Below are 26,517 nucleotides of genomic sequence, written 5' to 3'. Positions count from 1 at the left end.
GCGGAATAAATACTTGCCAAGCAACACGTCTTTTATTCATCAGTGGCGGCGAAGGGTAAAATTATTGTGTAATTAGGTGTTTTATCGGTGAAAATGGCTGGCAAAAGTAAATTTTCGGAGTTTGATGTGTAAACGGGGAATTGGACCTTATATGTCGATAGGTTGGAAATGTACTTTTTAGCTAATGCCATTGCGGACGATTTGAAACTACCAACCTTGATTGCGAACGTAGGTGAAAGTGCATATGAATTGATAGTGAATTTATGTAGTCCGGACAAACCATCTACACTAACGTACACTAAAGTAGTGAATTTAGTGAAAGAACATTTGGAACCTGCGCCATCAGCGTTAGCAGAACGTTATAAGTTTCGGCAATGCAGACAACAAAATGGACAATCCATTGCCGAGTACGTGGCCATGTTAAAACAAATGGCGAGGTTTTGTGACTTCGGTAGCGTGACTAAAGGGCTGGAAGATAACCTCCGGGACCAACTAGTGTGCGGGATTACCAGTGACGCAATTCGACAGAGGTTATTTGCGGAGAGAAAACTCGAATACAGTAAAGCGGTACTGATAGCGACTACAATGGAGTCGGCGGAGAAAAATTCTAGTGCGGTGGAATCTCCGTCGATAGGAATGCACTACAATGCCAGCCATAATGGAAAAAATCAGTGTACGGCGTGCGGCGACACTCGACACGAGCGGTCCGCGTGCAAATTCAAGGATTATGTGTGCGACACGTGTTCACGTGTCGGTCATTTACGGCGTGTGTGTCCCGAAAAAGAGGGGCACAGAGCTACGGCAAGACCTGGAGCGACAAAGAGTTGGGGAACCAGTCAGGAGTACGCAAGTGGCTCGGGAGGCCGCGGATATAACCAGAGGGCATTGACCGGGCGCGGAGGCAGCACGGCCGGCAGGAGGCGGCGAGGCGCGCGCGCGGGCGCGGGCGCGGCGCTCGCGCGCCATCACTGCATCCGGGGCCACCCCGGCCCGGCCGAGGAGGCCAGCTGGCGGGACGACGGCGGCGAGGGCGCGGGCCCTAGCCGACGCACGGACAGCGATGAAGAATGGCCGATATATCAAATGGGACTGAGTCAATATCCACCGGTGTAGTGTATTGACGCTTCGAGCGCTTACGTCATGGCGACGTCACTGACAGTTAGGGTCAGTCGATATTATACCACGAGCAGAGCCGGTCGTACCGCGTGATGTTGGTGTTGGCGAATCGTTGGAAATACATTACATCGTATGATATACTGAGGTAAAGTAAGTAAGTAAGTAAATATTCTTTATTGCACCAAAATTATACATTTTACATACATGTAAAACTACAAAGAAATATTTAAAGAAAAAATAGAACCAGGTAACAACAGGCGGTCTTATCGCTAAAAAGCGATCTCTTCCAGACAACCTTTGGGTAGCAGGAAATGTAGAACTCATACAAAAGTCAACAGGTAGTGCAAAGAGCTTAAATATGGAGACTATTAAACACAAACACACATACTACCTAGTCGGCTCATAAGTTCTGTCATATACATACTATACATAGTATCAAATAAAATCAAAAGTTTAAGTTTATTCCGTATAATTTGTACAGCGTTTGAAAGCTTATAAACTAGAGAATCTAAATGTATAACATTTATTCAAAATGACCGCCATAATTATCTACACAGGCTTGAAGTCTTCGTGGCCAGTCGTCAATGGATTCACGCACCACTTTCATGTCGATATTGGCCACTGCAGTAGCAAGAGATTTTTTCAGCGAGTCTAGATTTGCATGAGGTTTTGAGCACACCTTTTCCTCTAAATACTGCCATATTTTATAGTCTAAAGGATTAAGATCTGGGCTAGAGGAGGGCCAATCTTCATGCCGTATAAAGTCGATTTTATTGGAGGCGAGCCAGGCTTGTGTAGACTTTGCCTTATGGGCTGGAGCAGAGTCCTGCTGGAAAACCCAATGCTGGTTTAGAAACATCGTATGGGATAGTGGTTTCACAATATTAGTCAACACCGTGTCCTGGTACACTTTGGCACTAGTTTTTACTCCTTTCTCACAAAAATGCATACTAGTGACGCCCGCATAAGAAACTCCCAGCCAAACCATCACAGATGAAGGGTGATGACCTCTTTGAATACGGGGAATGCTATTAGACGCTTCTTTACTATTGCGAGCGTACACTCTATCATTTTGTTTATTACAGTTTTCTTCTATGTCAAAAATTTTCTCGTCCGAAAACAGTATACAACGGTGCTTATTTTTAGCGTACTTCTTCAATAAAGCTTTAGATCTTTTAAGCCTTAAAGCTTTAAGCCGACCATTGAGAAGATGGCCAGTTTTTCGTTTATAAGCACGAAGTCTCAGGTCTTGATTAAGCACTCTTTTCACCGTGTTTTTGCTCAAACCCATCTGGAGGGCCATAACTTTTTGTTTCCTAGCGGGATTTCTGGCAATGCGTGCCCTAATTGCTTGTACAACCGCTGGAGTCCTAGCTGTACGCGGACGACCGCTTCTTTTCTTGTCATTTAAACTAGAGACCTCACTGTATCTTTCTATGGTACGATACACAAATCTTAGAGAGAATTTTAAATTTTCAAGTAGCTTAAAAATTTTAGTCGGCGAGTGACCACAACGATATAGTGCAATTATTGCGGTACGGCTATCTTTAAGCGTCCACTCCATGTTGAAGAAAACAGAAAATTGCAAAATTATACTACTCAAATATTTAATAAAGATTCGAAATTCAAATGCAGAACGGTTTTTGTTTTAGGAGTTCCAAATTTAAATTTTAAAGGCCAGTGACAGAACTTATGAGCCGACTAGGTACAATTACTACTTATACATATAAGTATTAAAACGAAACCTAACACACAAATAAATATACAATACAATATATATATATATATATAATATATATTTATACAAGCATATATACAATATATAAAATGGCAACTTAAGGCAGAGATAGAAAGTATAGTTTTAGCTGATTTTTGAATATGGGGAGAGATTTAGCTAATCTTAATTCTACTGGTAAAGCATTCCACAGCCGAACAGCCCGGAAGGTAAAAGAGCTATTATAAAATTTAGAAGTAGATGAGGGAGAAGCAAGAATATGAGTCTGAGAACATCTGATAGAAGAGAGATACTTGAAACGCTCTTTGAGATAAGGTGGTGTAGCGGGGTTAAAGAGAATGCCATAGAGAAGGGCGAGAACATGAGAGTCACGGCGAAGACGAATAGGAAGCCACTTGAGCTGAGAACGGAACTGTGACACATGGTCAAATTTGCGCAGACCAAATATAAACCTTATACCGAGATTCTGGAGGCGCTCGAGCTTATTCAGCTGGTCCTCCGTAAGGTCCAGATAGCAAATGTCGGCATAATCTAATATGGGCAATAAGAGGGATTGAGCTAGCGCAATCTTAGTGGCGTAAGGCAAGAAATTACGGAGTCTGCGGAGTGATGCAGTTGCAGCAAACATTTTCCTGCTAACCTCATTCACCTGAGGTACCCAAGAGAGACTCTGGTCCATCATGACACCGAGATTCTTTACCTGGAGAGAGTAGGGAATCTGAATACCGTCAAACACAATGGCAGGTAGAGAACCTAAATCAATCCGGGCAGTGAGCTTTGAGCTACCTATGACTATAACCTGAGTTTTAGTAGGGTTAACCTTGAGACCGTAACGTTTACTCCAATTTAAAATACTCTCCAAGTCAGTGTTCATGGCGCAGATAGTCTGTGATAGATCGGTAACAGAGCCCTGAGAGTAGATTTGAAGGTCGTCAGCGTAAAGGTGGTAGGAGGACAAAATATTGGAAGTGATAGAGTTTATGAAGATAGAAAAAAGAAGAGGAGACAACACGCCGCCCTGTGGGACACCAGCAAGCGTGTTGCACCACGAAGATCGATAGGAATCCGCCTTTATACGCTGCCGACGCCCTACTAAGTAACTGTGAAACCAGTCAACTACCGCAGGAGATACATTAAGTGAACGCAATATGCCTAACAAGATGTCGAAGTCAACCGTGTTGAAAGCATTACTGAAATCCAGAAGCGATAATACCGTGATCTTACGATTATCCATACCGGCCCGGATATCGTCAGTAATTTTTACAAGAGCAGTAGTTGTGCTGTGGCCTGTACGGAATCCGGATTGGTATGGGTTCATGAGCGCGTGTCTGTTCAAAAAAGAAGTAAGTTGCTGATGTACTAGACGCTCTAGAACTTTAGAGAGGAAAGGAAGAATGGAAATAGGACGGTAGTCTGAGAAGGCGGAGGGACTGGATTTTTTAGGCAAAGGAATGACGTCGGCATCTTTCCAAAGCGACGGGAAAACATTAGAAGAAATGGAGCTATTGAGGATACAGGTGATAATAGGAGCTATGAGGTCAATGAGGGGAAGGATCATGTTTCGGCTCAGATTATCGACTCCAACGGCATTAGACGAGATGGCTATTACGTTCTTCTTAACGTCACTGTCAGTAAATTGAGCAAGAGAGAAAGGGGGATAGTCAGGAGTTGGGATATTTGAAAGAAAGTTAAGGGTGTCCAACTTAACTGACCCAGAAAAAGTGGCAGAAGAAGAAAAATGCAGGTTAAGCTGGTCGAGGTCAACGCTATCACTGATTGAGTTTTGAGGTTGCTTCCCAACTCCAAGTGACTTTAAGAACTTCCAAACTTTGGCGGGGTTCCCATTTTCTACGGAATTGTGAATGTGTCGCCTCTGAGCATCTCGGCACATTGTACTGCAACGATTCCGTAAAGCATGGTACTTAGCCTTATTTTTGTCTATAGGGTATCCCCTGAATCTAGATTTAGCCAAATTCTTTTTTGCTATTAGTAACCTAATGTCCTCAGTAAGCCAGGGAGCAGGAAGGTGCTTAATTTTTACCGGGCGTATAGGGGCGTGAACATCGTAGAGATGAGTTAGAGCAGAGTTAAAGAGCGATACCTTCTCATCCACTGAAGCAGCCTCCAACACCCCACTCCAGTCGAACTTCGAGGCATCCTTACGAAGCTTTTCAACACACATCCGACTAAAATTGCGCTGAAAGAGTATTTTAGGTTTGGCCTTAGGGGGACGGATTTTATAAGACAAAAAGAGCAGATGATGATATGAAAAGGCGTCCGCAGAGAATTGGTCATACCTTGCAACATGATCTACAGAAGAGACAAAGGTAAGGTCGAGAAGCGACGGAGAACAGTTAGGAAAAAAATGTGTGGGACCGGAAGGCAGAATGAACATATTGCAGGCTTCAGCAAGGGATTTAAGAGACTTGGAGCGAGAGTCATTTTTTAGAATACATGTATTAAAATCCCCCATAATAATATGATGGGTATATGATGGCATTAAATCCTCAAGAAGCTTTTCAAAAGACGCAAAGTAATTAACTTGAAGGGAGGGAGAATAAAAAACACCTAAAAGAACTTTAGAGTGAGATAGGCTCAACTCTAGAAATAAATACTCCGCGGTGACAGAAGGGGATTGAGCAGACATACTTAAAATGGAATACGGGATATGGGATCGGAGATAAATAGCAACACCCCCACCTTCTCTGCCAGAGCGATCATTACGGATTAAACAAAAACCGGGCAGCGAATAAGAGGTAGACGAGAGGCAAGGCTTGAGCCAAGACTCGGAGATCAAAATGGCGTCAATACGACTTAGTTCAAAAGTTAATAAAAAATCATTAAAGTGGGCGGGAATACTTTGGGCATTTATATGCACGACATTAAAGTTTTTGGGAACGTCAGAAAGTTGTTGGTCAAGTAAGTCATGAAGAGAGGGAGGGAGGCTATGAAAGCTATCATCACAATCAGAGGAAGCAGAAACAAAGTCACTATTTTCGCTAGAATCGTTAAAGTTTGCCATTTATGGATAAATATATATAAAAATAAATAAGTATTATAAAATAATAAATATAAAAAATAACTAAGACTAACAAATGCACTAAAATTATTTCCAACGACCCGCCAGCAGTAACTGAATATTATATGATACAAATTTTAAAGTAACAACAAAACGCAATTTAGTAAGTGGCAACACTGATACATGTCAAGTGTCACTTGTGACATTTATCACTACTGTCAGTGCCAAGCGAACAAGAAATTTATAACGATAGGTGAAATATTAACCGACAGAAGTGTAAAGTTGTAAAAAATAATAACGTAAGAAGAGGGTAAAAGAGAAATTCGCACAAGATATTACACGGCCAAAAACAAGAGTCAAATTGAAATGTAGAAACAGGAAACTTACTCGAACAACTAACAACACAATAATAACACTATTCCTCAAACACGGGGCTTAATAGCTCCCTGACGCTTCACCCTTTTGTCTGGCTTGTTAGCAGCCGGGCCTGGTACCGCCGCTGTACTAACGGCGGGTTGGGACTCCGGCGCCGGCTTGATGGAGTCGAGATCAGCGAGTGACGACACGCAGCGGCGTTCCCCTTCCTTAACTTGAACGTAGACACTGCCGTCCCGCGTAAAACAGTTACGAACACCGAGACGTTCACGGGCAGCCATGAAGACGTCGTGCCGGGGTTTAGTCAAAAACTCTGACACAATCACGCCCGTTCCTTTCAAGGCGGTTTTGCTATACCACACATCGTTGCGATGAGAAATGTCGCGAAACTTCACTAACACGCATCTGGTCTGGTTTTTACGAGGACGCCCCATACGGTGACTCCGGGATATGTCATCAGTTGTGAGCTCGCTCTTCAAATGGGTCCTCAGCAATCCCACGACTCTTGCCGAAGTATCCTCACCATCTTGCTCAGCAACACCATGAAAGAGGAGAATCTTGCGCCTCGACCGCATCTCCAGGCTGTCAACTTGATGGCTGAGGAACTCCACTTGTTGCTGAAGTGTCTCCAAGGCTTTAATTATAAATGATCGGAAAGCCTCAAACTGCGCAGCAACAGAAGAGACGGTGGGACTCCCCGGAGTAGCCATATCTATTTGTGCCTGGAACTCCGCCATCCTTGTGTTGAAGCTCACAGACATCTCCTCCACGGACTGCTTGATGGACTTCATTGTCAGTTTAAAGTGCAGTGAAAGTGACTTAACACAGTAAACAGTGTCAACCTTATTAAAAGTGAAATTAGCAAAGAGAACTGCTGGTAGGTAAAAAGTATCAACTAAACATTAATTTAATTTTGATTTAAGGCCAAAATATATACTTTTTAATAATTTAAATAAAAGTTTTATCAGCTAATGTGTACTCGTGTTTCTATGCCTACCCTCAGAATCCTAAGAAGGTAAATACGGTACATTACATGTGGCGACGAGGAAAACAAGAAAAGAGGAAAGGGAAGACAGGTTAGTCGATCTCGATTAATTATCAAGTTTTGTCAGTGTGCAAAAAATTGGTTTAAAATCGAATCCACTGTTTCAATCAAGTGATAAGTGAGAGTACGCACTGGTGGTACACCTTTCACACTCACTTCTAAAAAACAAAGAAAACAATATTTCCATTCGGTAACGCCATCTAGCAATATGATCTTTGAAGCGTTGAACGTTACAATTATAATTGTAGGCTTTAAAGTTGAATGTGCGACTCACAACAATTAGATCTACCTACAAATAAAAAAATCATCTCGGAGGCAGCCAGTGTTAACAGCACTGTTTAAAGCTTATAGCCTGCCAGGCATCAACACTGCAAATAATTGCATGTTGACTTCCACTTTTAAACGTAGGTAGGTAGGTAGGTACAACGACACTACATTCATGGTTGACATGTTCACACTGAAGCTTTATTATTGCAACTTAGTTCCATCAGAACGCAATTGTGTGATGCAAATGTAATACATAGTTGGTTTATTTAAACATTATTGTAGTGAGAGGAAGAAAATATTTACTTTGCTACGAGTACTGTGAATATGTAAGGTGATTCCCAATCAGGAGCCCAAGTGACTTGATTATTTTGAAACAGCAGATTACCGAATCTGGACATTAAATTGTCACACGTAACATTATGGATGGTATAATGAAACCGATTTAGGAAACATAGCAGATAGATTTATCTGGTCATTAGATTGACATGTAACAGCTGTAGCTAGCAGATTACCGAATCTGGACATTAAATTGTCATGATTTATGAAATCAAAGCAGATAAATTATCTGGTAATTAGATAGACATAAAACAGCTGCAGCTAGCAGATTACCGAATCTGGACATTAAATTGTCACGCAAATAACAGTTACGATAAAATCAGTTACGACAGATAATTTGATCTGGTCATGAAATTGACATGGCGGGTTACCGAACCTGGAGATTAAATTGTCACGTTAATAACCAATCTCATTACAAAATCAGTTACGACAGATAATTTGATCTGGTCATGAAATTGACATGGCGGGTTACCGAACCTGGACATTAAATTGTCACGTTAATAACCAATCTGATTACAAAATCAGTCACGACAGATAATTTGATCTGGTCATGAAATTAACATAGCGGGTTACCAGACCTGACATTAAATTGTCACGTAAACAACAAATCTGATAACAAAATCAGTTAAAACAGATAGATTGATCTGGCCATTAAATTAAGATAGCGGGTTACCGTACCTGGACATTATATTGTCACGTAAATAACAAATCTGACAACAAAATCAGTTAGAACAGATAAACTGATCTGGCCATTAAATTGAGATAGCAGGTTCCCGTACCTGGGCATTAAATTGTCACGGAAATAACAAATCTGATTACAAAATCGGTTAATACAGATGAATTGATTTTTTCATTAAATTGATATTAGGTGCTTAGTACCCTAGCAGGTTCCCGAACCTAGACATTAAATTGTCACGTGTATATTAAAATCTGATTACTAAATCGGTCAATGCAAATAGGCATATCTTTTGTCTGCTCATTAAATAATATAAATATAGACTGAAAACACCAGGTTTTACAGCCAGGACTAAATAGTCATGCTGTGTATAGCAAAATTGATGTCAATCGACAGGTTCATTAAATCGGCATCGTACTATAGTACGGCCTATAGTTTAATACATCGATGTTGTATGATATGGTCATACAATTGACAGCAAGGCCACACGTTGTATTAAAACAAATGGGTATACCCTGTAATAGGTCATCCAATAAAGCGTTTCTAAGATGACGCGAGAAATCGCTTGAAGACCTTAAGAGCGGGGTAAAGTTATAATCCAAACGAAATTATTTATATATACATATATTAAAAAAAACAATAATAAGTGAACTGTGCAGATATAATAAATTATCAGCGAACGCAAATAAAGTAAAATGTATCTGGCTTATTTATAGATTTGATTTTGAGGTACTGGCATGACCATCCATCCAGTTATACTGATAAAAAAAACTGGATACTCTACAATCTAGTCAGTATACTTTTGATTAAATTTTTAAATAAATGAGGTGAAGTAAAATTTATTTGTCTACCCCGAACATTTATATAAACTAATGTCGGGTAGTTTAGTGTTGTTTACCAATATCTCAAATCTCAATTGACATTTGCTGGGACGTCAGTCTTCCGTGACCACAGCTAGTGCAACCTAGTTGAAACGTCGGAAAAAAGGTAAAATAATGAAATTTAATCGCGTTAGACCCGGTATAGACATTAATTATGTGCACAAAACGCGAGAGTTTAAAGTGTTAAATGAGGTTAGCTAATCAAACAGCTACCTAATACAGTAATATGTAATAAAAAAAGGAGTATTGCCGATATAAAGATATAAATTAATTAAACAATGAGTTAAGTAAGCTTATTCCATAATCTAGTGGATATCAATTGCAAATACTTTAACTTGGCTGCTAGTCAGCGACATCCAATAATTATATTAAAAAAACGGTTGCAGGAAAACACTTACCTACTGGTCATTCGTGACGTTTATTTTACATAGCTAATAAGCTTCGAAGATTTAAACGAAATTCGCAGAACCTTACATGGACACTGCATTCATTTGAAAAGGAAGGGATAAAGGTGTCTGCTTGAAGTCGTGATTATTTAGCAAATTCATAATAATCACTATAATTAGTTACTAGTGGCTCTGTGTGAAACACTTGGTTCGTTGAGTCATTGTCATTATCATAGTGAACTCACAAGGGTCTTAAGCGCCATGGACGCTATTGGCACTAGTTGTTTAATGCCAATCTACGCAGTTTGGAAAATTACCAAAACCTGAATCGGAAAAAATATATTTAAACTGGTCACAAAATTTCATGATAATCGGTCGAAAATTGTGACCTGTAGAGGAGAAACGAAAGCATTTGGCTCAAGTTAAAACGGAGACCTTCGCTGACGCTTCGGTCAACTTTTGAATACAGTGTATAGCAAAAAACTAAATTGTGAATGTTTCATTACACAACTACGGTACATAAATGGATACTTGTAAATAAGTACCAGTGATATTAAAATAACATTGTGACTTCAGACCAAACGTCACATGTCACACGGCTACTATAAAAAAAAAGAAATTATGAAATAATAAACATTGTAGCTTTATCGAGTTTTTTTTTTGTTGATAGCTACAATTGGGTAATTTGAAAATGGACAATAAATGAACTGCGCGACATACAAGTTAGCTACGATGCTTAAACCGAATAGGATATACACTGCAGCCACTAACCTGAGAGCTGATGGTGGAAGCTGGAGTCTTGGAGTCCACGTGACCAAGGTGGACTGCAGCGTCTTCTGAAGCGTCACACGGTTGTTCTGAAGTGTTTTGTATGCCGGCCGGCGAGAATGACACTATATGTAGCACTTTTTAGTTAAATTTTGGACATTCCATTCGAATTCGATGCGAACACGTTGAGATTTCAAAATGGAGTCAGCCAGAAGGTAAAACTTCGGCGTGAGTTGTCTCGCTCGCGCACAGGTTGCGCGTCGATCTTGCATCTCTTTCTAAGCGACCACAGACGTAGACCAACGATCTACGCTATCCATTCGGAAAGCATCGTGAATATATTGATGGCGCGAAAGTTTAAAATACTTATTTTCAAAACGTAAACATTCCGCCCACCAAAATACAATGTTTTGTATTTTAATAAACTTTAACTTTAAGCGAGACAATGTGTATGAACAATCTTAAACCTAAATTTTAAGAACTATTTTTTTTTTTTTTTTTTTTTCTTTATAACTACAGTTAATTTATCTTAATAATAATTAAGTTACTGATTAGTCAACTTGGTTAGGAAGTGGACATAATTTAGCTAATGGTCGCTTAAGAAGATTTCCATTAGCAGTTCGGAGTGTTGCTAAGCGTACAATTCCGTCCGGCCCAGGATGCAGTTCTACTACGCGGGCTAGAGGCCAGTGTAACGGCATTGTATTCTCAGTTTTGATAATAACAACCGAGTTAACGTCTAAAGGTTGGCACTGAGAAGTCCATTTTGCACGTTTTGTCAGCGACTGTAAATATTCCGATTTCCAACGCTTCCAAAAGTCTTGTTGAAATCTTTGAATTAATTGCCATCGACCTAGACGGTTCAGTTTCATCGAAGTGTGGTCTTCGTCGGGTACTGCAGTAAGCGGCTCAAGCGTTAGAAAATGACCTGGGGTCAGTGCGCTTGGGTCGTTCGGATCAGAGCTCACGGGGCATAACGGCCGAGAATTAAGCGAAGACTCAATCTGAACGAATAATGTGGTTAATTCTTCGAAAGTAAGAGTTTGATCTCCGACAATACGATACAAGAGAGATTTCGCCGCTTTGATTTGGATTTCCCACACTCCTCCGAAGTGAGGACTCGACGGTGGGTTGAATCGAAACTCTATGTGTTCTGTGCTGGCAGCTGATCTCATATAACTATTGAGCACGTTATTTGCGCCTATGAAATTAGTTCCACAATCTGAATGAATAACACTTACTCGACCTCTGCGGCTCACGAATCTTCGAAGCGCGGCAATGAAAGCTTCAGAGGATAAGTCTGATACTGCTTCGAGATGTACAGCCTTTGTTGTGAAGCACACAAACAGACACAAATATGCCTTCCCTATTTTAGCACCTCTATATGAACCTAAACGAATGCGGAATGGCCCCGCAAAGTCGACGCCAACTATTGAAAAAGGCTTAGCTTGATTTACGCGAGTTGCCGGTAGATCACTCATGAACGGTTCAAGGGGAACCGGATTTAATCGATAACATCTGATACATTTAGATAGACAGTGCCTAATCGCGCGTATGGGAGACAAGATCCAAAACTGCTGTGTTAAGAGATAATGCAGCGTGTTCGTGCCTGGATGACAGTTTTCGCGGTGGAAAGCCTCAATAATGCGGTAAGTTAACGTAGCGTTACGCGGAAGTAGAGCAGGGTGTTTATGATCGAACTCGAGTCCAGATCTTGATAAACGTCCGCCCACCCTGAGAATACCATATTTATCTATGAACGGATTTAATTTGCGCATAGATTTAGAAAGAGGCTTCTTGGTTTGTAAACGAATAATTTCATTATGAAAGTGTTGCGATTGTACATGTTTAACGATAGGCCCGAGAGCGTTGTGAAGTTCATTGAGGTTAAGGTAAGTAGTCTGACAACGCGTTTGCTTGTTACGTAGGTTTCTTATAAACCGCTGACAATAAGCTATAATCCTCTGGACCTTTCTTATCGAAGAGAATTTCTCTAGTAAACCATCGAGGAAGTGCGTTTCGTCTTGGACGACTTGGACGACGAACGCGTGTGTGCGTTCTTCAACTATAATGTCGGAATTGCCGCGATCAGAAATATCACTCGTGGACGCATCGAGTGAAGGCCATGCTGCAGATGGCTGCCTAAGCCACTCCGGTCCCGCCCACCATAGGGACCTGTGCAACAGATCTACTGGAAACAATCCGCGAGACGCTATATCAGCGGGATTATCTGCCGATGGTACGTGGTTCCAACTGGCGTCGGGAACGGACTCCTGAATATGACTAACTCTATTGGCGACAAACGTCTTCCAACGGTGTGATGGCGCCTTTATCCATGAAAGTGCAACGGTGGAATCCGACCAAGCAAAAATTTTGAAGTTCGGTAGTACTGACGAGTAAATTTCTTTTACGTATTTAAGGAGATCTGCGAGTAATACCGCTGCGCACAGCTCCAGGCGTGGGAGAGAAACGCGTTTGATGGGACAAACTCGACTTTTGGCTAAAAGTAAGTAGGTATGTACCTTATTATGGACATCAGTGGCGCTCAGATAGACCACAGCTCCGTATCCAGCCTCCGAGCTATCTGAAAAGCCGTGTATCTGACAATTCGTCATGTTCACGACGGATAAACAACGAGGTATCTCTACGAGTTGCAGGGATGACAATTGATCAGAAAACCGTTCCCACTGTTCAACAATGTCGTCAGGAGGGGTTTGGTCCCAGCCTACACATGCAATCCACAATCGTTGAATAAAGCACTTGGCGAGGAAAGTTAAAGGACATAAAAACCCCATAGGGTCGAATATACGAGCTAATTCACTAAGAATAGTGCGTTTAGTACAAATACGGTTTAACGGTTTCACTTCGAAAGTGAATGCGTCTTTGATAGGATTCCATTTTAAACCTAGTACCTTAAAACTATAACTTTGATCATAGTCCATACAGACAAAATCTGTCAAACAATGTTCAGTTGGTAACTCTGCTAATAATTCCGGATGATTGCTAGCCCATTTTCGAAGTTCAAATTGGCCTCTCTTCAATAAGGCTATAACTTGACTTATAGTTTGGCTTGCTTCCTCGAAAGATGGAGAACCGCTGACAATGTCGTCGACGTATACATTATGTTGTAAGACTGACTTAGCTAACGGAAACTCATCTCCTTCGTCTTGGGCCAACTGTTTTATTGTACGACATGCAAGGAAGGGCGCTGAGCTTACACCGTATGTGACAGTATTCAAACGGTATTCTCGTATGGGTTCGGACTGGTGAAAGCGCCAAAATATTCGTTGGTAATCACGATTGTGTTCAGCTATTAGCAGCTGCCGATACATTTGCCGCATATCAGCGGTGAAAACAATTGCATTGATACGAAACCGGCATAATATGTCAAGAATGTTCGTTTGCAGTTTCGGACCTATCAGTAAACTTTCGTTCAGAGAAATACCGCGCGCGTCCTTTGCCGACGCGTCGAAGACGACCCGCAGCTTTGTTGTGGCGCTTTCAGGGCGTAAAACACAATGATGTGGTACGTAATACCTACCTTGGGACAATTCGCTAATAGGAACTAGACTCATGTGCCCGCTTTTTAAATAGTCCGCCATGAAATCGGAATATTGAGCATGAAGTTCAAGGTTATTTAAGAGTTTTCGCTCTAGCGAGTGGAATCGTCTAAGGGCCGATTCCCTCGAGCCGGGAAAGCAGAGATCCTTGACATTTTCTTTAAAAGGCAAGGTGACGATATACCTCCCGGTGGGATCACGAGATAACGTTTCAGTGTAATGTTGCTCACATTGGATTTCTTCGTTGGTAAGCTTTGGAATAGCTTGAGGAACGGAGTCAAGCTCCCAAAACCGTTCTACCTGTGAACGGAGCTGCTCTCCTTCTGTGACAAAGAATGAATTCATTTCAGCTGCTCCGGCAATCTTAGTACGACCCATCAAAATCCATCCAAATATTGTATTAAGAGCAGGTGGCTGAAATTCTCCTCCATCAATACTTCCTGGGGTTAGAAGTAAGGGGAAGACCTCCGCGCCTAACAGAACATCGACGTCTCCCGGCAGGTGACATTTAGGGTCGGCTAGTTTCAAGTTTTGCACATGAGTCAATTGAGTCTTGGTAAGTTTGGCGTTAGGCATCGGACCGCATATCGTAGCCAAAGTGAGAGCTTCAATACTGAATACCGTTTCGTTATTCACGCCTATTTCCAGCTGAATTGCACCCGATACGGGAGCCCGCAACAGACCTAAACCGTTAATAGTACGTGGTGTTGATGATCGATTGAAGCCCAAACGAGTAGCCGCACGCTCAGTGATAAAATTGGGTTGACTACCCGGGTCGATTAGGGCACGACATGGTTGAAATCTTCCAGCAGAATCGCGAACGTTAATCTGGGCAGTAGCTAGCAATACAAACGAATTTATGCATGAATTTGTAACCAGGCTCGCTTGTGTACACGTATTTGAAGATTCAACTACGTTGCAAACGTTTTCCGCTTCGCTAGCTTCCGAAGTTTCAAGATGAAGTAACGTATGATGACGTTTATAACACTTTTGACATTTGAAAATGGATTTACAATCTTTAATGCCATGGGAAGGTTTCAAACAATTAAAACACCAACGGTGTTGTTTAGCGTGATCGAATCGTTCTTGTGGTGGTTTAGAGGAAAACGTCTTACAATGGAGTATTGAGTGGTCCTCTCCACAAAACGAGCATTTGGTAGTAGGGATAGGTGTCACCGTTTGCTGTACCGATGACGTGGAATGAAGCGTTGTTTCACCCTCGTTTTGATCATCTGCCGATAACAAAGTCGTCGTCACTTGTTTTTTCACATAGTTGAGTTTGTCGGAGCGTTTATCAAAAGGTTTACCAGAATAACTGAAAGAACGAGACTTGTCGGCTATCCGAGCCTTTTCAACATCACGAGTTTTATCATTTGACGAAAAGTGCGTATCACGAACAAGCGCTTCGCATTGTGAATATAGAAAAGTCTTAAGCGACTCATACGTGGGCAACTCAGCAGTTGTTGGCTGTTTCTCAAACAAACATCTAGTTTTCGAATCCAATTTAGAAAGAAGAAGGTACGTTAGAACAAAGTCCCATTTGTCAGTAGGTAAGTCGAGGCGCGTTAGCATTGTTAAGTTTTCTTGAAACGTATCAAGGGTTCTACGAAACTCATGAGGTGAATTTGATTTGAAAGTAACATCTAACATTTCTTTCCAACAAGTAAACGCTAAATCACGCTTACCGCGATAACGCCCGATTAAAGTTTCGTAAGCAGCGCGGTAATACTCGGCCGCCACGGGGAAGGTGCGGATGAGTGCCAATGCGTCGCCCGACAGGCAAGATACTAAGTAATGCATTCGTTCCGTGTCCGATAACGCTTTGTTTTCGTGAATAAGTGAATTAAACATATCGTAGAATTCGGACCACAGTTTAACATTTCCGCTAAAGTTCGGAAGATTGATCTTCGGGAGCCGGGCTTGTGTGACGTTACCCGTTGGAGGATACGACGGTGGACTCGGTTCATCGGAGGGTCCCAGGAGTTGCCGATGCAACGAGAGTATTTCAAAATAACATTCGTCAAATTGACTTCTAATTTCATCCTCCCTAACCTCCAAGTCGTTATCGATAACGCTCAAAATGTCGGCATGAGCCTCTTCAAATTTGTTTGCATGCCTTTTAACTTCTGAGTAATGTACAAGAAACGAGTCCATGTAAGTTACGTCATTTTTCGCCTGACGCGCAATCTCTAATGCTTTCTTTACGCGGTTAAACGCAAGTGTACGAATACGACGTAACGCCGGCAGATCGTTAACTGTTAAACCTTCCATTTCTATCGACTTCGATTTAGTTCCTTTAATTGATTTCCTTTTATACAATGACATAGTTCTGACTGTACCTATTAGTACCTATAGGTACGTTATAAGTATTTGTAGTTTAGTATTGTATCGTAAAGTTATACGTGAATCGCTAGTGATACGTCTTAGAGTACACAATGCCTAAAGTAAACAAATATATACGCAATAATAGAATATATTTTATAAGTATGCACGAATGTGGTTTCAATTTACACGTAAATAAACGACCATCTGTTACTAGGTACCTATACGTATAGACCTACACAGTTATACTTAGATAGTTTCACTTGCTGCGAAATATGTAAGCACAAAGTACCTAGTAAAAGTAAAATGTTTATGAATTCTCTTGAGTATACTATACTGTACTACGTACGGGAATTATACGAATAACCCAAACGATAGAATACCTAAGTGAATATAGGGATAGACGTATTGAGATGCACAAATAACTCAAAGAAATCAAACAAGTAGGTACTTATTATATTCTTAACGCAGAAAATTAATATTACGATTTACGATTGTATGCAACGCGACTAAATACGGAAGGCGATAATGCAATATGAACTTCTCGGAAATGTAGTTTAAGTACACGGACTTTTCAAATTGGTCGGTTTATACCAGAATGATTTGCAGTAATTATTGCAATATTTCGCTAACAATAGCACCTATTGTTAATATAATCTTATAAGTAATAGGTTGCTCATACACATATACGCCTGTTTTAACACCTGATTTATAGAATTTTAACATAAACACAATAATTGCGCTGCTAGTAATAAGCGGCGGGTAGGTATTTTACGCCTTTGGAATGTTGCAATTTAACTCAAAATATCGTAAATAGGTGGGAAATAGTATTAAATTGCTTGAATTTGTTAAATTTACTTTACCAATGATGGAATCTAAAGGTTCCCTGGTTTCGGCACCAAAAAATTATGTAGCTTTATCGAGTTTTTTTTTTGTTGATAGCTACAATTGGGTAATTTGAAAATGGACAATAAATGAACTGCGCGACATACAAGTTAGCTACGATGCTTAAACCGAATAGGATATACACTGCAGCCACTAACCTGAGAGCTGATGGTGGAAGCTGGAGTCTTGGAGTCCACGTGACCAAGGTGGACTGCAGCGTCTTCTGAAGCGTCACACGGTTGTTCTGAAGTGTTTTGTATGCCGGCCGGCGAGAATGACACTATATGTAGCACTTTTTAGTTAAATTTTGGACATTCCATTCGAATTCGATGCGAACACGTTGAGATTTCAAAATGGAGTCAGCCAGAAGGTAAAACTTCGGCGTGAGTTGTCTCGCTCGCGCACAGGTTGCGCGTCGATCTTGCATCTCTTTCTAAGCGACCACAGACGTAGACCAACGATCTACGCTATCCATTCGGAAAGCATCGTGAATATATTGATGGCGCGAAAGTTTAAAATACTTATTTTCAAAACGTAAACAAACATTGAATGTTTTATTAGTAAACCTACGTCCGATATCTTCCATAGGCATATTCTACTTACGAGTTGGTATGTCAAAGGTTGAAAATGTGAATATATGTTTAAATTTAAGTAGATAGCCATAAAAATAAATCCAACTAATAAATAAAATAAAAACTAAATAATTAAGCTATGCAGCTAGCTTACGTATGTATGTAGTTCGTAGTTTTATCCGTCTGCACACGCATACTAGACTACATGCGGGAAAATAAAGAATTCTAGAGAAAACATGAAGTCCATTTTAGTGGTGAACGATACCACACGATACCATGTACAATATATTTATATGTATGTACAAAGAACATAGCGAACAGTGCAGTCATTATCATATATAGGTATGTAATATGGGTAATGAATAAGCAACTGCCTGGTTTCACATTACCACAAGTATCTAACGAATTTGCTCTCGATTGATGGACGTTGCGTTGTATTGTAGATATATATATATATCCACATAAACACATTTGCAGGTCTATACCTATAGATTACATATAACTCGTAGTTAATGGACGGGACTCATACATTTGAAAACCGATTTTTAAAGCATCTTGTGTATAAAATATAAGATTACAATAAATAAATATTATAAAATAAGTTTTTATTGGTCTAAAATGTAGGTATACATGTTATTTGAACATACACAGAAAATTGCACAAGCTAGGTAATTATCATTGACCTTCTGAAAGTGATAATAAAAATAAAACTAATTGTAGTAAAACACGCGAGCTAGTTCAACACTGTTTTATTATATTAATGTAGGTAGGTACAGTATTTTACAAATACCCTTAACTAATATACTACATCTCATCCCTTTTGGCAAACAAAAACGTAAATATATATATATGTGTGTATATGTATTATATAAAAGAAAGTGTTTTATTTTATTTTATACATGGCGTCAAAAGATTAGCCTGCAGTTACATCTTATTTTACAATAAACACAAATATAATCAAATTAACAGGGCACTAGCTAAGTTTCATTAATACGGTGCTACAATAACCTAATACTAAAAGCAATTGTGCAATTTATATTTCCATGCATGACAAAACAGAAATACCATAATGGGTATCTATTTCTATATATATCTCTACTCTTAATGTCCGAAATGAACATAAATAACCGGCAAAGCCACCAATGTAATTTGAGTCTTATTGCATAGAAAATAAGGACGCTAATAAATCAATTACTATAGTGGGTATATACTAGGTTCATCTCGGACAAAACAATTATTACATTAAATGAAACACATTTAGCAAGATCCTTACTAACCTACTTATTTGTAACATCTGTGCATCTCTGACTGAATGCTACTATTATACCTATTAAAAGAGGTCATCGATCTTTGCAGCTTCTTTTAACGCCTTAGTTTTAGAACGCGTTAGAGGTGGAACAATATGAGGTAATTGACATTTATTATCCTCTTTTTGTACTGTCGTTGTGCTGGGACCGGGAGCTGAGTTTGACTGACCTACTTCCGCCTTAACTACCACCGGTTCCGAACTCGGGCCGCCCTCAGGCCCCTGGGTCTCCGGCGCCGCCTGGCGAGCCACTAGCTGCCGCCGGTTGCGCCTGTATCTCCGACCCTGGCTATCCGCTACTACAAATGACCGCGGTTCCGGTGCGCTGCCTACCACTGTAACCGGTTTTTTGTCGCTCCCGTCAATCAGTGTCGCCCTTTGCCCTGGCCATAGAGGTGACAATAGTTTAGCAGATCGATCGTAATTTTTCTTTATGTTATCCCTCTGGTGCAATAATCTTTCATAATTTAGTTTATTATCGACGCGTTCATGCAATAATGTAGTTTTAATTGGTAGTTTTGTATGTAAACGCCTACCCATTAACATTTGCGCCGGTGAATCTAAATTGTATCTCGGAGTTGATCTATAATTGAGTAAGCTCAAATAAAAATCTTCCCCCGAGTCTTGGCACTTTTTTATCATGGTTTTAATTGTTTGTACCGTTCGTTCGCTTTTACCGTTTGATTGAGCATATCGCGGAGATGATGTCACATGTTCTATTTCCCAATCAAGCAAAAACTTTTTAAATTCGCACGAGCTGTAAGCGGGGCCGTTATCGGTCACCAACTCCGAAGGAATACCGTGCCGCGAAAACTGATCCTTCATAAAATTTATAACTACTTTGCTAGTCATATTGTTGAGCATGCCTACCTCAACGTAGTTGGAAAAATAATCTACTAAGACTATGTAGTACTTCTTCCTGTACTCAAAGATATCAGAAGCCAGTTTCGACCAAGGCAAATCCGGCAGCGTATGCTGCAGTAGGGGCTCACGGCGCGGGGCAGGCGCATGCAGTGCGCATGCGTTGCAAGCACGTACGCGGCGTTCAACGTCGGCTGACATGCCCGGCCAAAACATTACCTCTCGAGCTCGAGCCCGACGCTTGCATCTATCTATACCTAGGTGCCCTTCGTGTATTTTACATAGCATCTCGTCGCGTAAGCTGCGAGGAATGTAAACACAATCATTTTTAAATATTAAGCCGTCTATGAATTGCAACGACTCACGATATGGCCAAAACATATTAACGCATTCGCTAACATCCCACCTGTATTTGGGCCATCCGTTGCAAATATATTGTATTATCGTTTTACATTCCTCGTCTTTTGCTGTCTGTTGTTTAATTATGTTTAGTTTATTATTACTAACCTGCACGTTTTCAATTAAGAAACACGTTTGCAACTCGACCTCGTCAGTGATGCGATCATGCATCAGCTCTGGCAGCGGCGCGCGCGACAATGTGTCGGCTATGTACATGTACTTACCGGGCGTATACTCGACCCTGAACTCAAAGCCCTGGATTCGCATCATCATGCGCTGTAGTCGCGCGGGTACCGCCGATAGAGGTTTAGTAAATAGAGGTTCTAAGGGCTTATGATCAGTCTGAACTGTCACATCGCGACGGCCATATATATACTGCTTGAACCTCTCCACCGCAAAACAAATGGCCAACATTTCCTTTTCTATCTGAGCATACCGTGTCTGCGTGTCCGTGAGTGTGAGCGAGGCGAACTCCACGGGCCGCCCGCCCTGAAGTAGTACCGCGCCCACCGCCACACTACTCGCATCTACCGAAATTACTACCGGCAGCTCTGTCGAGTATAATGACAGCACTGGTGCTGATGCTATTTTAGCTTTTAATAGGTCAACAGCATTTGAATGATTATGATCCCATATCCATTCCGAATCTTTTTTTAGCAACCCTCGCAGTATAGCCACCGAATCGGAATAGTTCTGAATAAACTTTGATAAATAGTTTACTACCCCAAGAAATCTTTCTAAACCCTTCCGGTCCTCAGGATAGGGCATTTCCATGATGGCACGAACCTTCGAATCATCTGGGCGCATTCCTTGTTTATCAAATTTGTGGCCTAAGTAAATAATTTCCGTTACACAAAACTTACATTTTTCTTTGTTGAACCTAATGCCAATTTCCTTTGACCTTTGCAACAAACGCTCTAATCGAGCGTCATGTTCCTCTCGTGTACTACCCCAAACAATGACGTCATCGATGAAACTTTCAACACCATCTAAATCCTCTAGGTATTGTCTTAACTTGGCATGAAATACCTCAGGGGCACAATTTACCCCATAAGGTAAACGAAGAAATTGGTACCTACCGAAGGGAGTCGCGAATGTGCAGAGGTCGGCACTGGCGTCGTCCAGCTGCACCATCCAGAACCCTGAGCGCGCGTCGAGCACGCTGAAGTAGCGCGCGCCGCGTAAACGCACGGCCAGCTCGCTCACTGTGGGCAGAGAGTACTGCGCGCGCCGCACCGCGCGGTTTAACGGTCGGGGATCCAAGCAAACTCTAAGGTCACCGTTTTTTTTCGCTACCAAAACAATAGCATTAACCCATTCGGTAGGGTGTGATACCTTTCTTATTACGCCTATTTTTTCCATGCGCTGTAATTCAGTATGTAACTTATCACGCAAACCTAATGGAATTTTTCTCGTTGGGCACACTACCGGTTGAACATTAACGTCAACTATTATTTTATACTTACCGGGTAATTTTCCTAGGCCCTCAAAAAGATCACAGTAATTCTCTAATTGAATAGCATCAATCCGGCGCACCAAACCTAACGTCACACAGCCTCTCAGTCCCAGTATATTTCGACAATTTAAATCAGTCACGATACACTTTAACTCATATTGTTTATTTCTACAAGATATCAACAATGTGCACTTACCTATAATAGGTATATTGTGTTTGGTATATGAGTACGCGCGCTTAAGAACCGGTTTCAATTCGCTTAATTTTAATCCCAAATTTAAGTACTCGGCCCTTGATATTACATTTAACATAGACCCCGTATCTAGCTTAAATGTTATACGTTTGTTATTACATGTCATAAACTCGAGCCATTCTTTCGGTGGTTTAGACTTAGAGTCCTGGTTAACAACATCAACGTAAAACATACCGTCCTCCTCGTCCGAATCGTCCTCCGCCAAATGACATACCTGGTCACGTATCACTTTACGTTGACGACACATTTTAGCGAAATGCCCTCTTTGCTCACACACATAACACAAGGCACTGTACGCTGGGCAGTGCTCATCCTGAGCGCACCACCCTCCACCGCACGTCGCGCAGGGTCGGCGCGATGATCCTGGCGCGCCCGCGCCGGCCGGCGGCCGCCCGCCGCGCCGCGCTCCGCGCCGGGTGGTCGCGCGCCGCCGTCCGCCGGCGCTCGCGCGCGCTCCGCCACCTCCTCTCGCACCAGATCCCCACACGGCATCTACTCGAACGTCCGCTGCACCTGACGCACCTCCACCGACACAACGACTCTCCTCGTGCGACATCTCCGCCGCCTGACAAATTTGCACCGCTTTTGCGAGCGTTAAATCTTCCGTGCGAAATAATCTATCACGAATAACATTATTATTAATCCCGCACACGATTCTGTCGCGAATTAATTCGTCTGTCAACTTGCCAAACTTGCAAGTCTGAGTTAACACTCGCAGCGCTGTAACCCATTGATCGATGCTTTCACCTTCCTCTTGGTTCCTTACAAAAAACTTATACCGAGCCACCGTGATATTTGGCTTCGTTCCGAAGTGGTCATCAAATTTTTTCAATACCGTGGTGATGTTCTCACTCTCTGTATCTGTCAATGATAACGCAGTGTATACTTCGTAGCCGGCTGATCCAATGAGGTTGACTAGCAGACCTGCCTGGACATCGGCAGACTCTTTGCTCACTCCGGAGGCTTTCAAAAACACCATAAATTGCTTTTTCCACTTGCGCCACGCCTCGGCCCGCGCAGCCGGCCCGCCTTCTAAAAGCAATTCCGCCGGAGGACGCGCGTGTTCCATTGTGTTTTTAATTTCACAACCACTAATAAACTTAAAACTCGCTGAAATAAGCCACTAACGCACCAAATAATAGCAAACTTTAAATTAATTAGTGACCACCGCTGTCACCATGTAGTAAAACACGCGAGCTAGTTCAACACTGTTTTATTATATTAATGTAGGTAGGTACAGTATTTTACAAATACCCTTAACTAATATACTACACTAATGTTGGTTCAATATTTAATGTATAACATGCTGTATCACTGACTCAGCACAAATTGCATAGGAAGCTTATCTTCGTGAATTTGTATAAATGTTGCACATAATAAAGTAAACAGAAAATGTACGTGCACAAAGCGTATGTAACTAAACAATCACGTTTCAAAATAAAAAAGGTAAACATGAATTTCACCAGAATCAATGTTAGATTGATCTAAGTGATACTGATGATTGTCAATTAATTATTAATTTTATGTATTAAAAAAAAGAAAGAGATGTGGTACAAACAATCACATATGGGTTCTTGATTTTCTGAGACAAGGAATTTGGAATTTAAATAGCTAATCCGTAGCACTGAAAGAAAAGATACAGCTCCGTTCTGTATTCACTATAAAGATGAGTGTAGCAAGGTAATTACACTGCACTGTGGGTACTGTGTATCTTGTAATGTGGTTATAATATCTCATATTATTAGTGTAAGCTAATTAGATCTTTTTATTCGGTTGATTTGTCATTCGCTTCTGTAAGACTGTTAATTGTGTCAGAAGTTAAAACATGCAGTTAGAAAAGGAGAATTTCAACATAATTAAATGCATCTAAAACTAGAAGTGGCATTCGCTTCTGTAAGACTGTTAATTGTGTCAGAAGTTAAAACATGCAGTTAGAAAAGGAGAATTTCAACATAATTAAATGCATATAAAAACTAGAAGCGTAAATGGAGTCCTGTAAGGCCACTTACTTACACAGAAGTATAAGAGTGACCTTGCCTGCTTGCCTTTCTTATAAAAAACTTCCAGGTCTTAAGGCCCAGTTGAAAAAATGAACCTTTGAATTTTGTAATTATACTGTTTAGTCCACAACCCTACCTTGTCAAAGTTGGTTGGAGCTCTGTATATTGTATTAATAATAATGCATTGTATATAAGCACAACTTGGTTTAGGTTGGCAGTGTAGCTTATAGCTTAAGTGGCATTGTAACCTGTAAGTACACTTGTACAGTATTGAAAGTTGAAAAGATAGTGAGCCATTATCGAGTACTCAAATCCTGTTAAGTCACTTTCGGGTCGTAGAAAGCTACACAAGGTGTAGAAAAATTAAATTTAACAATAGGAAATGTAAATAAATAACAAACGGGCCAGAGATAAACTAAAACATGATCATCATGTCAGCATTCAATCGTCATGGGTTATAGAAAAAAAAATGAACCGTCATTGTCACCAAAATTGAAGAATGTCATTAATACTGTAATGATTGTTCAGCTCTTATTGTCTAGCTAATCAAATATAAATAATTGGGGCCACAGTTTTATTTGGTAGAACTGTTTTGGACAACTAGGCGAAGAAAAATTAAAGGCCTTGCATCATAGTCCAAGAATTTCCACACAGACCACTCCCAAATGATAAGCTCATTAGCTCATGCAGTGACTTAGATGAGAGGTTTCTAGAGGGAAACTACTAACTCTTGGAGCAGTTGGAGCTTCATGAAATCATTTCATAATTAATACAGATAATAAACTCAGTACCTAAATAAGTTAATTATCACAGACTGAGTTGGCTACGGATTGTTTTGTTAGGCGTTACCCGATGATGTAGTCCACTATCCATATCACGAACATTTTAGGAACGGTTTTGACGATTATAAAAACAAGGGGATTAAGTATAAGCACTTAGACTATACGGAAAAAGGGGGAAAGGAAAAGGGATTCAGGTATCAGACTTACAGGAGCTATCGACAATACAGTAGAGAAGTTGAAGATTACAAAAGTCCCAAGTGGGGTAAGTCATGATCTCGGAGTCTTGGAGATGTCCACCCAAGGCAATGGTACCAGCGCATTCATAGAACGTTGGGTATGTAATTACATATTGTTATGATTAACTTAGTTCTCGAAAAATAAACAAAGGAAGGGATGTAGTGTATTGACGCTTCGAGCGCTTACGTCATGGCGACGTCACTGACAGTTAGGGTCAGTCGATATTATACCACGAGCAGAGCCGGTCGTATCGCGTGATGTTGGTGTTGGCGAATCGTTGGAAATACATTACATCGTATGATATACTGAGGTAAATACGGTACATTACAACCGGTATGTATGGAGATACTTGTGCAAAATATGCCATTAATCATGGAAATTGATACCGGATCTCCCCTTTCGTGTATAAATAATGACACTTACAAGAACAGTTTTAGTCAACTTGAATTAAAAGCGTGCCGCATACGGTTGTTTGCTTATAATAGTTCCCGTATTTATCCTTTAGGCTACGTTGAAGTTGAAGTGTCATATAACAACGGTGTTAAGAAGTTAGATTTATATGTGATAGATAACGGAACCACTAATATATTAGGACGGCAATGGCTTGCCGAGTTAGATATTCAGGTCCCTCGGTTAAAAGTATTAAGTGTCAATAAACTGGAGAAGGATTATGGAGACTCGTCTCTTACTATGAATGATATCCTTTCCAGGTTTAAAGATGTGTTCGACGGAACCCTGGGTTGCTTCACCGGCGGGCGGGCCACGCTGCAGCTGCGCGAGGGGGCGGTGCCTGTGTATTGCCGGGCGCGACCTTTGCCCTACGCGCTGCGTCAGCGCGTGGACGCCGAACTGGACGCCATGCTGGCGGCGGGCGTCATCACACCGGTCGACCACTCGGACTGGGCTACACCGCTGGTGGTGGCGCACAAGGCGGACGGCGCCATCAGACTGTGTGCGGACTACAAAGTTACGCTAAACAAGGTACTAATGTTAGACAGATATCCCGTGCCTAGGATTGATGATCTGTTAAGTAATATTAGTGGTTACAAATATTTTTCCAAGCTTGATCTATCACAGGCCTATAACCAGATTCTTTTAGATGATACGGCAAGATATACGGTGGTCAACACACACAGAGGTTTATTTCAATATAACCGTCTCGTTTATGGGTTGTCCTCAAGTCCCGGCATATTTCAGAGGATCATGTTAAATTTGTTCAAAAATATGCCCCATGTTATTGTCTTTCTTGACGATATATTGATCACTAGTAAGGCGATACA

The 26,517-nt window shown here is 41.1% G+C and overlaps 1 protein-coding gene across 1 annotated transcript; it reads left to right on the top strand.

Annotated features, from left to right (window-relative positions):
• LOC134746055 (uncharacterized) lies at positions 1-26,517 on the top strand. The gene is made up of 2 exons (XM_063680275.1): positions 1-1,107; positions 25,948-26,517. The coding sequence occupies exons 1-2, from the start codon at positions 169-171 to the stop codon at positions 25,951-25,953; spliced, it is 945 nt and encodes a 314-aa protein (XP_063536345.1). The 5' UTR covers positions 1-168; the 3' UTR covers positions 25,954-26,517.

The sequence above is a fragment of the Cydia strobilella genome, chromosome 12, assembly GCF_947568885.1.
Source record: "Cydia strobilella chromosome 12, ilCydStro3.1, whole genome shotgun sequence".
Taxonomy (NCBI): Eukaryota; Metazoa; Arthropoda; class Insecta; order Lepidoptera; family Tortricidae; genus Cydia; species Cydia strobilella.
The sequence above is the reverse complement of the archived record's forward strand: the minus strand, read 5'-3'. Positions and strand labels throughout refer to the sequence as shown.

Bases quoted from the DNA above. Each gene is read 5' to 3' on its own strand.
- LOC134746055 (XM_063680275.1), top strand. From the start codon at position 169: ATGTACTTTTTAGCTAATGCCATTGCGGACGATTTGAAACTACCAACC.